The 16803-nt window shown below is 42.8% G+C and overlaps 1 protein-coding gene across 2 annotated transcripts in view; it reads left to right on the plus strand.

The window, feature by feature from the left end:
• The window catches only part of IFI44L (interferon induced protein 44 like), a 36556-nt gene that overhangs the window by 13343 nt on the left and 6410 nt on the right, over nucleotides 1-16803 (plus strand). For both annotated transcript variants that reach the window (XM_029586099.1, XM_029586100.1), the window contains exons 4-6: nucleotides 1522-1717; nucleotides 6650-6802; nucleotides 11557-11728. In XM_029586099.1, the coding sequence (XP_029441959.1) occupies nucleotides 1522-1717; nucleotides 6650-6802; nucleotides 11557-11728 (521 nt within the window). The remainder of the gene's footprint in view (nucleotides 1-1521; nucleotides 1718-6649; nucleotides 6803-11556; nucleotides 11729-16803) is intronic.

The raw sequence follows: 16803 nt of genomic DNA on the forward strand, positions 1-16803 counted from the left end.
CCCTGTAGGGCCTTTGTAACTCGGGTGGGAGGGAGGTGGGGGTCAAGCTGCGATGTGGTTGTTTTTTTTTAAAGGGAACCTAACTTAACTGGATAGATTCTTTTTTGAATCTATCCGGTTAAGTGTAAATTTATATGGGTAATCATAGCCGGATAACTTTAAACATAACTGGATATTATTTTGCAGGGGTGTTCCCTATGCTATTGTACAGTGCCAGTACAGTTTGCTCATTTCCTTCTGCTGTTCAGAGAGATATTTTCCAGAAGGCAGAGAAATACAAAGATTTAAACTATATCTATAAAGATTTTAAAGCTGGTCTAATGTATCCATTTCCTTTTCCCATTACAGTACCACAGACTGTCTGATCTCCTGCTTTACCTTTGCTTCCCTATTGTTAAGGATCCTTTATGCTTATCCTCTGCTTCCAGTACTGCTTTTGCTTCCACCACACTTTTTTCTGAAGAGATATTTCCTTCCTGAGTATACCTCCATTCAGCTTCATATCCTGTCCTCTTGTTCTAGAAGTACTTTGTCATTGAAAAATGTTTGCCTGCATGCATAAGAATCTGCTGCTATGCAAGGCCAGCCTATACACATTTGTAATCCCCCCCTCCCCCCCAACATAAGTTTTTTCCCATTTACACAATCATTATTCTCCATCCTTCTTCCACAGCTGTCCTCTCCATGTACATCATTCACAGGGCACTAGCCGCACAGCTTTCCCTTATACAAACCACACAATCCATAACCCCTGTGGTGCTGTTGTGGCCTCACAAGACTCTTCCACACAGGCCAGCATGGCAAAGGGCACCATCCACTTGACCCCTCAGCCAGTCAAGTTTTCAGGATTTCCATATTACATATGCATGAGAAAAATTTGCATGTACTGGGTCTCCACCATATGCAACTTTATCACATGTATATTCATTGTGGATATCCTGAATACCTGGCTGACTGAAGTCACAGGGACAGGTTTGGGATGCCCTATACTACAAAGCCCTTTAAAAATTGGCAGTGCACTGTCTCAGGGGTGGCAGTGGACACAGTGTATGTAAATAATAATTTGAAGCAAATCTCGCTCACATAAGGGGTAATTTTTCAAAAGTAAAAGTAGAATATCGCAGCATTTTTCAAAAGCCCATTTACGCTCATAAAACCTATTGACAATTCAATAGTGCATATCGTCGCAATTTTCAAAAGTGCATATGCATGTAAAATCCAGTTTTAAGCACAAATCCTTTTGAAAATTACCCCATGCAGTCTGACAGAAAAAAGTGTTGGTGCTATATCTTAAATATCTGTAACATCATAATAGTGCTGTATGGGTATCCCATCTTTATGTAAAACTGCACTTAGTTAAGTGCTTTTACAGTAGTATAATCATTTAGCCTATTGTCCATCATTTAACATCCCCCCCCAAATCTCAAACTTACAAATGTTAAAGTCTTCCAAAGCATTCCTTTTTGTGTAAGAAGGAGCCGGGGGTTAAGCTAATAATTTAAACTCATTTTGTCCCAACAGGGAAAGAAAAAGTTTAATGGAATTCATAAAATATTATAAAACCTGTGTATACCCTATTTCGCAAGTTCGAATTCTGATGATTGGACCAGTCGGGGCAGGGAAATCCAGCTTTTTCAACTCTGTTCATTCAGTTTTCCGGGGTCATGTGACGTGCCAAGCCATAGCAGGATGTGACAGCACCAGTGTTACTAAAAAGGTTAGTATTTGTTCCTAGTTAAGAAACTTTAATCCTTAGTGAAAAAGTAGGTTTTAGGAGATAGGGTATATCTAGACTCAGGTGATTTGATTAACCTGCTTCTTATACCATTTATATGGCAATTTTTTGCAAATTTCCTGAAAACCAGATTTGTTTGCCATGCTTGTGTATCACTGCATTATGGGGCAGATTTTAAAAGCCCTACGCGTGCAGAGCCTATTTTGCATAGGCCCCTGCCTATTTTGCATGGCAGGGGCGTGGCCAGAGGCCTTTGCAGGACTGCTCGACCGGCAGGCACAACCTGTAAAACAAAGGTGAGGGGGGGTGTTTAGGTAGGGGAAGGGAGGGGAAGGTGGGGGGGGGGGTGGAAGGAAAGTTCCCTCCAAGGCCACTCCCCTTGCGCGTGCCAACCCCGGATTTTATAACATGCGCGCGGCTGCGCGCGCATGTTCTAAAATTGGGCGTACATTTGTGCGCGCCGGGTTGTGCGCACAAATGTACACCCGCAAGTATCTCTTAAAATCCGGCCCTATGTGTAGAGGTTAACTTCTGTTTAGTACAAAAAGCAAATTACTCTTCGCTGCTCACTTTTGAGAATGATGAGGTTCCATAGTTAACATTTGACTTTGCCTAAAGTCTCTCAATTAACTCCAGTCCATCAGGCACAGATTGTGCCAGTCCTGATTTGTAGATTTCCATCCTTTTGCATTATTTAAATATAAGAAGTATATGGTCAGTGTTCTGGATAGTAAAATATATGAAGCCATTGAGGAATCCAATAAGACATTGTCCTTAATCAGAGTGATAGATTAAAATGCATTATTTATTTATTTAATAGTTTTTATATACCGATAACCGTTTTCAAATCGTATCGGTTTACAGGGAACAAGAAAACGAAAGCCTAAATATATGGCAAAACAATTACATGGAACACATAAGAAACAAGTAACTTTCATCACATAATAATAAATTACATGGACCACATGGTAATAAGATAACATGGTAACAAGGGCATTAAATATGTTAGGCATTAAATATGTTAGGATGGAGGGGAAAGATAAGGAGATGAAAAACAAGAGTATGTACAAGTTAAAGGCAAGAGCTTAATAGGGTTTAATTATGCTTTCTACGGCGGTGGGGTACTATGGGTTAGGAGAAGGCCTGTTGGAACAGCCATGTTTTTTACATTTTTTTTTTTTTAATTTCTATGCAGAGATTGGGGGGCATGACATTCCAAATTGAGGGCCTGCTATTGAAAACGCTCTCTTCATTGTGGAGGCATGTTTTGTAAGCTTAAGGGCGGGTAAGTGGAGGATTCCTTGGTGTGCAGTTCGTGTAGGTCTGTTGGAGGAGTGGAGTTGGAGAGGTTCTTGAAGCCATTGTGAGTTTTCGTTCACAAGGGACTTATGTATGAGGGGTAAGGTTTTGTATTGTGTTCTCCAGTTGATAGGAAGCCAATGAAGATCTTTCAGTATAGGCCTAATGTGGTCATTCTTGCGAGTGTTGGTTAGGACTCGGGCTGTGGCTTTCTGAAGGAGTTGTAGGGGTTTGATGGTAGAGGCAGGGAGGCCTAGGAAGAGGGAGTTACAATAATTGATTTTGGAGAAGATGATGGTTTGGAGCACAGTGCGGAAATCGGTGAGGTATAAGAGGGGTCTTAATTTCTTCAAAACGTGTAGCTTGAAGTAGCAGTCTTTTAGGGTGGCTTTGATGAATGGTTTTAAGAATAGTTGGTTGTCAATCGTGATACCTAGGTTTCGTGCGTGTGGGGAAATGGGTTTGGGAAGTAGGGAGAGGTTAGAGTAAAAGAGGGGGTTGGTGGAGATGACCATTAATTCAGTTTTGTGGGGGTTAAGGGCTAAGTTCATTTTTGTGAGAAGTTGGTTGATGGAGGTGAGGCAGTAGTCCTACGACTGGAGGGCTTTATGAAACGAGTCCGTGAATGGGATGAGAATTTGGACGTCGTCCGCATATATGTAGTGGGTAATGCCTATGTATGAGAGGAGTTTGGAAAGGGGTAACATATAGATATTGAAGAGGGTAGAGGATAATGAGGAGCCTTGGGGGACGCCATGTTTAAGGTTAATGGGGTCAGATTCATGGTTGCCTAGGGTGACCTTGTAGTGTATGTTTTTCATGTAGGATTTTAGGCAAAGTAGTGCTGTTCCTGTAATGCCAATATCCGTGAGGAGACTAATGAGAATGTTATGACTGATAGTATCGAACGCAGCTGAAATGTCGAGCATAGCCAGGAGATAGGAGTTGCCACTATCAATCCCTTTGAGTGCGTTATCTGTTAAGGATATTAGGAGCGTTTCTGTACTGAGGTGTTTGCGAAAGCCGAATTGGAGAGAATCTTGTGCTGGTCGAGCTATTCAGTTAGACGGATGTTGACTAGTCTTTCAGTGACTTTAGCTAGGAAGGGTAGATTAGATATGGGTCTATGTTGTATTGTCTACCTTCACTGTCTGTATTGGCTTTAATGAGTCATGAATTTCTCTTTTCTGTTCAATCATTAACACTGCCTTTATTTTATCGTTTAATTGATGACCATATAATTTAGATAGTATAGTGTCTATTTGTAATAAATACATTTCATTATGAGATTTTATGTACTATGAGCCCAACTTTCAAACCTATTTGTAGTACAGTATTTGTTCTAATACATGGATGCACAGAGATTAATGCTAGTATTTTGTAAACTGTGTGGCAGGAACTGCATGGTTTATAAAATACTGCATAATTGTATTCCGAGAATACGCACATTTGTTTTTTAATGCAAGAAAACGCATACTTTGTCTACCCATTTTCTAAACATGTGTGTATATATTTTAAGCACAAAATAATTATGGCACTGCATGAATAAACACCCATAATTAAAAGTGGAAGCAGATATTTTATCAAGTACTTGGGATCACAGGTTTGTTGATACCTCCACCAATTCTGTTCACCTAAACCCTCTAGCATTTCACCCTGAATCCCCTTACAGACCTCCAACCCAAAAACTGCTGACAGCAGACAAGTAAGATTTCACTTGCACAAGTCAACAGGTGTAAAAATATATGAATAAGCTTGGTAATGGATACGTTTATATCTCTTAGAAAATAGCGCCTATTGCGTGTACTTATGAACCCCTCCCTAGAACAACCCTAGACTGCTCCTTTTTCTCCCCTGGTAAAATGTATTTATGAAACCAAAAATTGGCTGGATTTTTATTGACCTGTGCGCGTAAAACACATGGGTTACGCATCGCACGCATTTGAAAAGGGGCCCAGCCGTGCACGTAACCCCGTTATGTGCACAAGAGCCAGGCCTCAGCAGTACATTTTTTTTAGTTTTGGTGATGTACTTCTATTGTATGTAGTAGCATGTATATATGTTTGCTATGTATTACTTTAAAACAATCAATACAATATAATAATAAACAAGGACTCGCTCATTCTGTCCCTAATGGATTGAAGTTACATGAGATCTGTTCTTCCCCACAGTGAGAAATGGTAAAAATAAATGGATTTTCAGCCTCCTATAGCCTCGGGCGCCATTACTGCACAGATGAAAATTAGCAGAAGTGAACCTGTCAAATTGAATGATTAGTGCTGGAAAGGCAAAACTGATTTTGAAGTTGAAAATAAGATACAAGGCATCCCCTGAAGAAGACTGGAAACAGTCGAAACATGGCCCATGTCGGGACAGTTTTGAAACAAATATCTACAGTGGGGCTAAGTATAATTAATCTTAGGATTTAATGGTACAATAAAACTAGAATAATGGTGATAGGGACAGTTTTGAAATAAAAGTAAAATCTATGGTGGTAGTGGTAGTAATATACAAATTTGCAAATCTTAGGATTTATTAAATAATTTTGGTTTTGGGGTATAATAAAATGATGATTTTAAATATAATTGAATAAAATTTGAGTAGACAAGGAACTACACCAAATGATTATACATCTAGTGCTTGACTAATCGCTGAAATTGCCTGCGGCCCATTGTGTGGCGAGAGGCGATGGATTAAATCATATTTGCACTATTACTGATGGTGTATGTTCCTAATAATTTGTTAATACTTCGTTATTGAAACAATAATTAACGAATTTAACATATCCTCTCTGTTTGGATTGATATAAACTTAAATATACATAAGGGAATATTTATAAGAAGAGAAGATTAATAATTGATTGTTCAATAGCATAGAATAAGCATTTAGTGGTAAATTCTCAACAGGACACATGACAATGCACAAGCATATTTTCAGCCTATGCAAACCTACCTGATAGTCAAAGTACTCATAGATAAGCTGCTTCTATGACCGATCTAAGGAGTTGCAGTTTTGTATTAATAGTCTTTGGGGAAAGGGTGTGATCAATATATTCTGTGAATTAGTTTTTTCTTTGTTTTCGTATAAACTGTTTACATAGTGGTAATGGGGTGGGGCATGAGTTTTCACTCTTGCAACTTTTGGCAGTTACTCAAGGCCAAAGAGATTTCACATACTACTAAGCAGAATTATTGCATGCTCATTTAACATTATTTACTAGTTATGCTTTTATATATATATGGTACAATGGTCAGTGTCTAACCAATAACTAAATGTTATTTTTTATGTGATTAGAATCCTTGTTTTATCTCTGCAAGCGGTAACACTCGTTTAGCCACTGTATACCCATCGACTATACTGCAACATTAGTCGTTTTGTACCTTGCTTTGAACTCTGCCAGAAGAGCATCTAACAGATAAATGATCATGATGCTAATTTGCAATTCTCTTCTATTTCTTTCTTAATGTTGTGTTACAATTTGTATGTGATATCATTCAAAACTCTGTGGCATTGACTCTTAGTTCAACCATTGGTTCCATGATCTACTATTGAAAAATACTTAATGGTACACCCTGCATTATTAAACTATATGGATTAATGCTTTTACTTTTATAGTACAGAACATATACTATTAAAGATGGAAAAGCCGGAAAGCACCTGCCCATTATTTTGTGTGACTCAATGGGGCTGGAGGAAGAAACAGGAGCAGGACTAGATATTGATGACATACCAAAACTTTTAGAAGGTCATATACCCGACAGATATCAGGTAGGACCTTTTGGTCCATATAATAAACTATCTGATTGTAACTCTTTCTTTCATCATAAAATTTCAAATATGTGCAGTCCAAAATCACTAAAAAATAGTAATATGAAATAAAAAAATTGAAGTTAGATACATACATGCTTTTGGAATATTTTTAAATGGGAGAATATTTTAAAATTAGGAAAGTATAGGATTTTTTGTAGACAGTCATAGAAACATAGAAATGACGACAGAAGAAAACCAAACGGCCCATCCAGTCTGCCCAGCAAGTTTCACACTTTTTTTTTTCTCATACTTATCTGTTACTCTTGGCTCTTAGTAACCTTTTGGTTCTATTTCCCTTCCTCCCCCACTATTAATGAGAGAGCAGTGTTGGAACTGCATCTAAGTGAAATATCTAGCTTAGTTAGGGGTAGTAACTGCCGCAATAAGCAAGCTACACCCGTGCCTATTTGTTTACCCAGACTAAACTACTCAGTCCTTGAGAGAGCAGTGTTGGAACTGCATCTAAGTGAAATATCTAGCTTAGTTAGGGGTAGTAACTGCTGCAATAAGCAAGCTACACCCGTGCCTATTTGTTTACCCAGACTAAACTACTCAGTCCTTGTTGGTTGTTGTCTGCATATAGATCCACCTTTCTTCATTCCCCCTGCCGTTGAAGCAGAGAGTTATGCTGGATATGCATTGAAAGTGAAGTATCAGACTTTCTCCCCTGCCATTGAAGCAGAGAGCTATGCTGGATATGCGTGAAGTATCAGTCTTTCTCCCCTGCCGTTGAAGTAGAGAGCTATGCTGGATATGCATTGAAAGTGAAGCAGAATGATATGGCTTTAGTGCTTCTTTACCACCTATTGTTTTACTTCTTCAACCGTTCAAAACAAATTGAGCAAAAAGGAGGAGACTACAGTCTGAGGGGTGGGACGAGTGGGAGAGGATGGAGCTCAGAAACAAGAAGTTCTTGAGGACATGGATGTAAACTTTTGAAAATCCATTGTCCATTAATTTTCTTCCTTAGTGTGGGGTGGAGCTGCTATGTCATCTCGGGGGGAGGGAGTTCTGTCATTTGGCTTCCCCACCCCCTCTTGCTCTCAAACTTGAGCATCTCATTTTGCTCAATAGCTTATGGTGTAGTGCTACAATTTATCATCCACTTGGCAAATGGTAAGCTTGTGCCTTAACGTACATATTAGGGTTTTTTTTTTAATTTTCTCTTTATGCATTTTATAATTTATAACAAGAATTCCATCTTGAAAATGAAATACAGAGAAATTACAATTCCTTCAATACAAAGAAACCAAACAAATAAGAAAAAACTTTCTTCAAATCTCTGTATATAAAGTCCTCAAATAAGGGGGGGAGGTTATACTCAACCTAGAAGAAATATAAGAACATTCTTATTATATAACTATGAGGGACATACTACACCTATATTTGAACTCACTGGTGTCGCTATGGTTTTCCCTATTAGGAACTGCGACAATTGGGGAGGATCAAAAAATATATATGTGTTATTGCTATATTTTATTATGCATTTGCACGGGAATTTTAGATAAAAGTTCCCCCCCCCCCAATATGCAGAACCTGAGATCTTAATAGCAGAAAGGCTTTTCTTCTTTTCTGTGTCTCACGTGACACATCTGGAAAAACTCTAATATTGCAGCCAAGAAATATTTCATTCCTATGACGTAGACATAAACGCAAAAGCCATTCTTTGTCATGTTCCAGTGCTAATGACACTATTAATGTTGCTGGAGTTGCCAAATCTGTGTCCGAAGTCTCCAAGAGATTGGAAATATTCAGTGATTGACTTTGTACAGGTTCAGCTGATATCGTTGGTATTCCTCCCTCCGATTGCATCACTGTGCTTCTTGGTTTAGATAGATAAAAAAATTTTGTAATCGGGGGTACAGCAGTCTCATCTATTTTTAATATATCCAAGAGACACCATTTAAAGAGATCTCTTGGAGAGCTTAATGGAACCTGTGGGAAATTTATGAATCTTAAATTCCTGTTTTTACTTAGATTCTCCAAATTCTCCATTTTCCTTGCTATGCTGTTTTTTTCTTTAATCATTGCTACCTGAGTTGTTTTTATTTCACTTATCTGTTGTCTGTCTGTCACTTTTTGGTGTTCCAGTTCCAGAGTAGTGTGAGTCAGCACATTCACTTTATCTTCAATTTGTTTAACTTTATCATTTATGGGGTAAACTTGCTGAAAAATAGAGGTTCTCATCTCAATAATGGTTTCCCATATTGTCTCTAAGGTAAAAGTAGAAGGTCTTACCACCAATGGTACAGTCATTATAGGGAGTACTGCAGCAGCACCAGCTTGTTCTTCTAAAGGTATTTCTGTTCCAACGCTGGTCTGCCCCACAATATTTCATGGGCTCTCTGAGGAAGCCGTTACCCCTCCGATCCCTGCCGGGTCGCGCCCTACGACGCTTCGGTCGGTCAGCGTTCCCGTCTGTCCAGGGGCTGCTCTTTCCTCAGCTGGATTCCCCAGCGGTGTCCCTTCTGCGGGGAACTTGCGTGCTCCGAGCACGCAAGTTCTCCACATCTCTAACGTACATAAGGATTTGGAGAGTTTTTGAAGCCTGGTGCGAAGACCACGACATCAAACCACGCTCAACTAAAGTTCCCATAATCCTGGAATTCTTACAGAACGGGCTACAGAAGGGGCTGTCCCTCAACTCTATCAAGGTACAGGTGACCGCATTGTCATGCTACGGCCCCAAGAGCGGGGGCGACAGCAGAGCTTCTCACCGGGACGTGTAACGTTTCCTGAAAGGAGTCAAACACATTCGCCCACCACTAAAGTGGCCGGTACCTCTGTGGAATCTCAACCTGGTCCTGGATTTCCTAGCAGGAACCTCCTTCAGACCCCTCCGAGGTCTGTCCCTCCGTCTGTTAACTTTAAAGACAGCCTTTCTGCTGGTAGTTTGCTCAGCCCGCTGCATTTCAGAACTACAAGCATTGTCCTGCCGTGAGCCGTTCTCAGGCTCACCCCGGGATCCATCCAGCTACGCACAGTCCCTTCGTTTCTTCCCAAGGTGGTATCACACTTCCATGTTAACCAAACCATCTCACTACCATCGCCGGATGACTTGAAGAATTCGGAAGAAGCTCATAGTCTACGCCACCTCAATATAGACAGACTCCTGTCAAGATACCTGGAAATGTCGGAACCAGTAAGAAAAATGGACCACCTTTTCGTCCTCCACAGTGGGAAGAGACAAGGGGAAGCGGCCTCGTGGGCAACCATAGCCCGCTGGATCAAGGAAGTCATCAAGGTGGCCTATGTAGAAGCAGACAAGCCTCCGCCTCTACAGGTCAAGGCCCATTCTACCAGAGCCCAGGCAGTATCCTGGGCAGAAACCAGAATGCTGTCACCCGCCAAGATCTGCAGGGCGGCGACATGGTCCTCCATCCACATCTTCTCTAGATTCTACCATCTGGATGTTCAGGCTCGGGAGGACACGGCATTTGCAAGGGCAGTACTAAATGGGTCACGGGCAACCTCCCACCCGATTCGGGAGTAGCTTTTATACATCCCATTGGTCCTGAGTCCATCTGCTACACGCTAGGAAATGGAGAAATTACTTACCTGATAATTTCGTTTCCTTAGTGTAGACAGATGGACTCAGCATCCCACCCTTGGCTGCCGTTACGCATGGAATTTTGAATGATTCAAGGGGTAAGCCATGTTTTCATTCACCTAGGGCACCCACCCTACCAGGTGTCGATGCTTTCCAGGTGAGTACACTGGCGGTCTCCAGCTGTAGACGTTCCAACCAGTTCAAGTTAATCAAGTTAATAAAGTTATAAAGTTTAACCAAGTTATGAAGTTATTCAAGTTAATTTCGAGGAGAATACTGAAGAGCTGCACTTCCTGCAGGGGTATATGTACTAGGGGCTGACGTCAGATTAAAATCTGATCAGTCTCCTATCAGGAGTACACTATACCCATTGGTCCTGAGTCCATCTGTCTACACTAAGGAAAACAAAATTATCAGGTAAGTAATTTCTCCAATTCACGCACATCCAGTATAGCTCTCTGCTTCAACGGCAGGGGAGCAAGACTGATACTTAACTTTCAATGCATAGCCAACATGGCTTTCTGCTTCAATGGCAGGGGGGAATGAAGAAAGGTGGATCTATATTCGGGCAACAACCAACAAGGACTGAATTACATAGTCTGGATAAACAGATAAGCATGGGTGTAGCTTGCTTATTGCAGTGGTTAATATCCCTAACTAATTAAGCTATTTCACTTATATGCAGTTCCAACACTGCTCTCTACATTAATGGCAGGGGTGGAAGGGAAATAGAATAAAAAAGGTTACTAAGAGCCAAGAGAAACAGATAAGTATGTGAGAGAAAATAAAGAGTGCGAAAGCTTGCTGGGCAGACTGGATGGGACATTTGGTCTTCTTCTGCCGTCATTTCTATGTTTCTATATGCATACTTTCTCTTTGAAAATTATCTCAGAAAAACTACCCACACACTTTTGCACTCAGTAGCTTGTTCAAGTAATTTTTCTGAGAAAAATAATGCACATGCCTTTTGAAAATTCAAAAGTATGCATGTATGTGAAATCTCTGCCTCAGGAAAGTAGGTAAAAGTGCACAAATAGAAGCCTTACATGTGTCTTTTACCTACATGTAGGGTGGACAGTATTCCAAATGCCCATTTTCATGGGTCATGGCTCTTCAAATCATGACATTTAAAGACTACAAAAGTGCTTTTGTTTCTTTACAGTTTAATCCATCTGCTTCCATTCAGTCAGATCATCCATGCTATCTTAAGTCACCCTCTCTCAAGGACAAGGTGCACTGTGTTGTGTTTGTTATGGATGCATGCAAGGTTAGCATTCTGTCAAACAAGTTGGAAGGCAAACTAAGAACACTGCGGGCAAAAATCAACCAATTTGGTAGGTTTTGTATTGTCGTAATTACAAATTCTAATATAATACTTCAGTCGGCATAGTGTTGAGAGGCTAATACATTTTCATTACACTGTAAAATCATGAAGTTAAAGCATGCATCCTATTTGTAGTTATTCCAGACGTTCTTACTTATGGAATAGTGGCTAATGTATTCTCTTACATCTCACAATTTTCTTGACATTTATTATACACACACACACACACACATGCATCTATACTTTACTGATTGCTACCAGCTGTAGTCAGGCATGGTAGACCTTTATGTCAAACCAGACCTTGCTCATTGGAGGAAGCCCATGATTTTGCCAAGAATTCTGATGGCTTTCATGAACCTACTTAGTGTAAGTTCATGAAAACCATGTTGTGCCACTCTGTCAACTTTCACTAGGCATACTGGAGTAATAGGAACCTTTTTAGCAGAACACTACTAAAATGCTATGATCTAGGTTAAAAGTAGGTTTAATTCTCCCAAACTTAAAATAATAAAACACAGAGAATCCTACCTCTAATGCGAGTTAGTATTTGAAGGCTAAAGGAGAGGGGATTTGGGGAGGAATAATTTTCAGTGGTATGGAAGAGGGATATTGTCATTGTCATAAATAATTGTTTCTCACAGGACAAGCAGGATGTTAGTCGTCACATATGGGTGACATCATCAGAATGGAGCCTATCATGGAACAATTTTATCAAAGTTTCTAGAATTTTGACTTGGCACACTGAGCATGCCCAGCATGCCACCAACCCTGCATCCAGAAGGGGTCCCCCTTCAGTCTCTTTTTTTCCGCGCAGCAGTAGCCACATGGATTCAGGAGTTTTTACTTTTATTCCTGACAGGAATTTTTTCCTCATGGAATTTCTAAAAGTTTTACAAAATTTGCCCCATCCGGGGTCCCCCTTTCGACCGTTGGTGCCCATATTCGTAAGGTAAGGTTTACCTCGTTGTTTTTGGTCAGTTACCGACTGTTCTCTCTTTAGGCCCGACGGTCACCGACCGTGCGGCGGCCTCAATGTTTTCTTTCACGATGGCAATGGGTTTTTGCAAGTGCCTCGACTGTCCTTGGACAATGTCCATCACTGACCCACATCAGGTCTGTGTGTTATGTTTGGGGCCTGTCCACGATGTTGAGGCGTGTACTGAGTGTGTCCAAATGACACATAAGGGCCGAGCCCATTTGGAAAAGATGGTGTTTTTTTCCCTCTAAATAGCGCTCGCCGTCGAAAGCCTCCATGTCTTCGACACCGTCGCCTTCCAAGCACTGGCACCGTTCAGACACTGATGACTCCTGGTCGGCATCAAAGACATCTGCCTCTTCGTCCTCTGCACTGGACAAGAGCAAGACCGACCACCGAGGAAAAACATCGGCACCGCCACCGGAAGACTCCACCCTCCGATCCAGGCGCACGGGTACCCTCGACATCGGCATCGACGGAACCACCGGGGAAGAAATCCCGCACGGTGGAGCCCCCATCCTCCTCCATGCCTGGGACACTGAGGCATTCCCCACCTTCCATGGTGTTGGGAGCTGAGACTCCACATGTTACTGTGGACCCTCCGGTGACGCCTGTTCAGCCTCCAACTCTGGAACTGGTCGTCCAAACACCAGCTTTCCGTGAGGAATTGAACTGGATGGTTCCAGAGGCGATGGTACAAACCCTCCAAGGACTTCCAGCTCCATTTGCACCGACTCTAAGCATGGATCTGGAACCGATGCCCATGATGCTCGCCCATGATGCTCGCTCCATTGCTGGACAGGCTAGATGAACTCATCGGTGCACTTTCACCAGCACCGGGGAAAACACCAGTTCGTCACCATCCATCGACTCCGATTCATCTGTCCTCTGAGGAAGAGGAGTCATCGAGGCCCGACCTGATTCCTGGCCCATTGGGAATTGTTCCACCTAGGTGTCCACCGGAGTCTCCGATCCCATCAGTGCCTCCCCTGCATGCGATGCTGCAGTGCCCCTTGTCGTGTGCCTCCTTCAATGCCATCGGTGCCTCGAACTGCTCTGGCCGGAGTAGGTCTTCTACCATCTGGAGGTTCATCTGATGCTAGTGATCAACCATACCAGCCCTGGACTGATGATTCTTCAGAATCTCAAGACACTGAAGATATTCCATCTGAGCCAAGTCCTCCAGAAGAAAGGTGAAGATCCCCTCCAGAAGATCTCTCTTTTATCAGTTTTATAAAGGAAATGGCGGAAACCATTCCCTTTAAACTTCAAACTGAAGAGGACTCCAAACATAAGATGCTAGAAGTCCTCCAATTTGTTGATGCACCTAAGGAGGTTATATCCATCCTCGTCCATGATGTCCTCCTTGAGCTTCTTCAGCACACCTGGGAGCATCCTGGTACGGTTCCCCTGAACCGGAAGACTGATGCAACTTACATAGTGCAGTCAGCACCAGGGTTCCAGAAGACTCAGCTATCTCACAATTCTGTGGTGGTTGAATCTGCCCAGAAAAAAGCAAGAAGACCACGGCCTTATTCCTCCACGCCTCCTGGGAAGGACCAGAAGTTCTTCGACGCTTTGGGACGTGCTCATTTTCTGGATTGCGGCCTACCAACTTTATATGACGCAATATTCCAGGAACCTCTTTAAGCAGCTACAGGATTTCTCTGAATCCCTCCCAGAGCAGTTCCAGGACCAGATGTCTGCTATTCTCAAGAAAGGCCTGGATGCTGGCAAGTTTGAGGTCAAAGCAGCTTATGATATATTTGACATGGCCTCCAGAGTTTCAGCTACTGGTATCAGTGCCAGGAGGTGGGCATGGCTGAAGTCATCTGATCTGCGTCCCGAAGCACACGAGAGATTGACAGACCTCCCCTGTACAGGGGATAACTTGTTCGGGAATAAGATACAAGAGACTGTTGCACAATTCAAAGATCACCACAAGACATTGCGACAACTCTCTTCAGTACCCTCAGATTTTTCCTCTGCTTCTAAATGGCTGTTCAGAAGAGAGGCAAAGAGGACCACCTATAAAGCCCGTAAGTATTATCCTCCTCCAACCCGGGCTCAGCCAACCAGACCATATCAAAAAGGTCAAGCCCATCAAACCAGGCCCCAAAAAGCACAGCCAGCTCTGCACCTGGTCCTGCCTCTGGTTTTTGACTCCCCACTAGAGAGCAATTCTCATCTTCCACCTCTACCATCTTTGCCAGTAGGCGGCCACCTTTGCTACTTCATCAACACGTGGCACACTATCACCACAGATCAGAGGGTCTTGTCAGTGATAGCTCAAGGTTGCCATCTGAACTTCCTTTCAATACCAGCAGACTCTCTCCACCTCGACTGGGGTGGAGTCTCTCTGACTATTCTCCACCTCTGGAGGAGGAATTAAACTCCCTCCTTCAGACCAATGCTATAGAGCCAGTTCCCACTCAACAAAGGGGAAAGGGCTTCTACTCCCGATATTTTCTAATACCAAAAAAATCAGGAGGCATTTGTCCGATCTTAGATCTTTGGGCATTGAACAGGCATCTCCGAAAGGAAAAGTTCAGGATGTTAACCTTAGGCACCCTACTCCCTCTTCTCCAACAGGGAGATTGGCTTTGCTCTCTAGACCTGCAAGACACATACACTCACATAGCGATAACCCCGTCTCACAGAAAATACCTTTGTTTCCTAGTCGGAAGCTGACACTTCCAGTACCGTGTGCTTCCGTTCGGACTAGCTTCGATACCCTGTGTCTTCACGAAATGCCTGGCAGTAGAAGCAGCATATTTAAGGCACCTCGGCACCCACGACTACCTTATCTGGACGATTCGATGCTATGGGTCCCATCAGCGGAGGCTGTTTCTCACTCCCTCCATCTGACCCTGCAACTGCTACTGTCATGGGATTTCTAGTCAATTATCCCAAATCCAATCTGAGCCCTTCCCAGATCCTCTCCTTCATCGGAGCCGACCTCAGCACTATTCAAGCAAAGGTCTTTCTTCCAAAAGACCGAGTTCACACTCTTGCAATCCTTGCAAATGCTGTACAGACTCGGCAGGTAACCACAGCTCGTCATCTTCTCACCTTGCTGGGTCACATGGCGGCTTCGATCCATGTTACATCAATGGCTCACCTGGCCATGAGAGTCACACAGTGGACATTGAAGTCTCAATGGTCGCAAACCCACCATCCAATGTCACCTGATAGCTTCGTCACCTGACAGCTTCATCTCTCCCTAGCTTGGTGGGTTCAGGAGTCCAATCTGACCAGAGGCCTGCTGTTTCAAACTCTAGAACCACAGATCACGTTGACAGCCAATGCGTCCAGTCTCGGTTGGGAAGCCCATATCAACGACCTACAGACTCAGGGAATCTGGTCTGCAGCAGAATCGCAACATCAAATAAATTTTCTGGAGCTCAAGGCAATCAGATATGCTCTGATAGCCTTCAAAGATTGCCTATCCAACAAGTCAATCCTAATACAGACTGACAACCAAGTAGCGATGTGGTACGTCAACAAACAGGGAGAAACCGGCTCTTACCTGCTGTGTCAGGAAGTAACACAAATCTGGGCCTGGGCTCTCTCACACTCCATGCTACTGAGAGCAACCTACCTGGCAGGCGTGGACAATGTGATTGCGGACAAACTCAGTCGCACCTTTCATCCCCATGAATGGTCCCTGAACCCCATTGTAGCAGACGAAATATTCCAACAGTGGGGGGTATCCACACATAGATCTCTTTGCTTCAGTTCACAATCTCAAAGTGAAAAACTTCTGCTCACTACATCGTAGTTACAGGACACCACCAAGAGACGCCTTCGCCCTCTCATGGTCGAGAGGTCTCCTGTATGCGTACCCTCCACGTCCACTCATCAGCAAGACTCTCATGAAGTTATGACAAGACAAGGGCTGCATGATCCTCATAGCCCCTTATTGGCCGCGCCAGGTGTGGTTCCTTCGCAACCTCTCAGTCTGTCCACAAATTCGCCTGGGCGCAGATCCATCTCTGATATCCCAGAACAAAGGTCAACTGTGTCACCTGAACCTCCAGACCCTGTCTTTGACAGCTTGGATGTTGACAGGTTGATTCTACAATCTCTGAACCTCTCAGAAGAGGTCT

The sequence above is a fragment of the Rhinatrema bivittatum genome, unplaced genomic scaffold (assembly GCF_901001135.1).
Source record: "Rhinatrema bivittatum unplaced genomic scaffold, aRhiBiv1.1, whole genome shotgun sequence".
Taxonomy (NCBI): Eukaryota; Metazoa; Chordata; class Amphibia; order Gymnophiona; family Rhinatrematidae; genus Rhinatrema; species Rhinatrema bivittatum.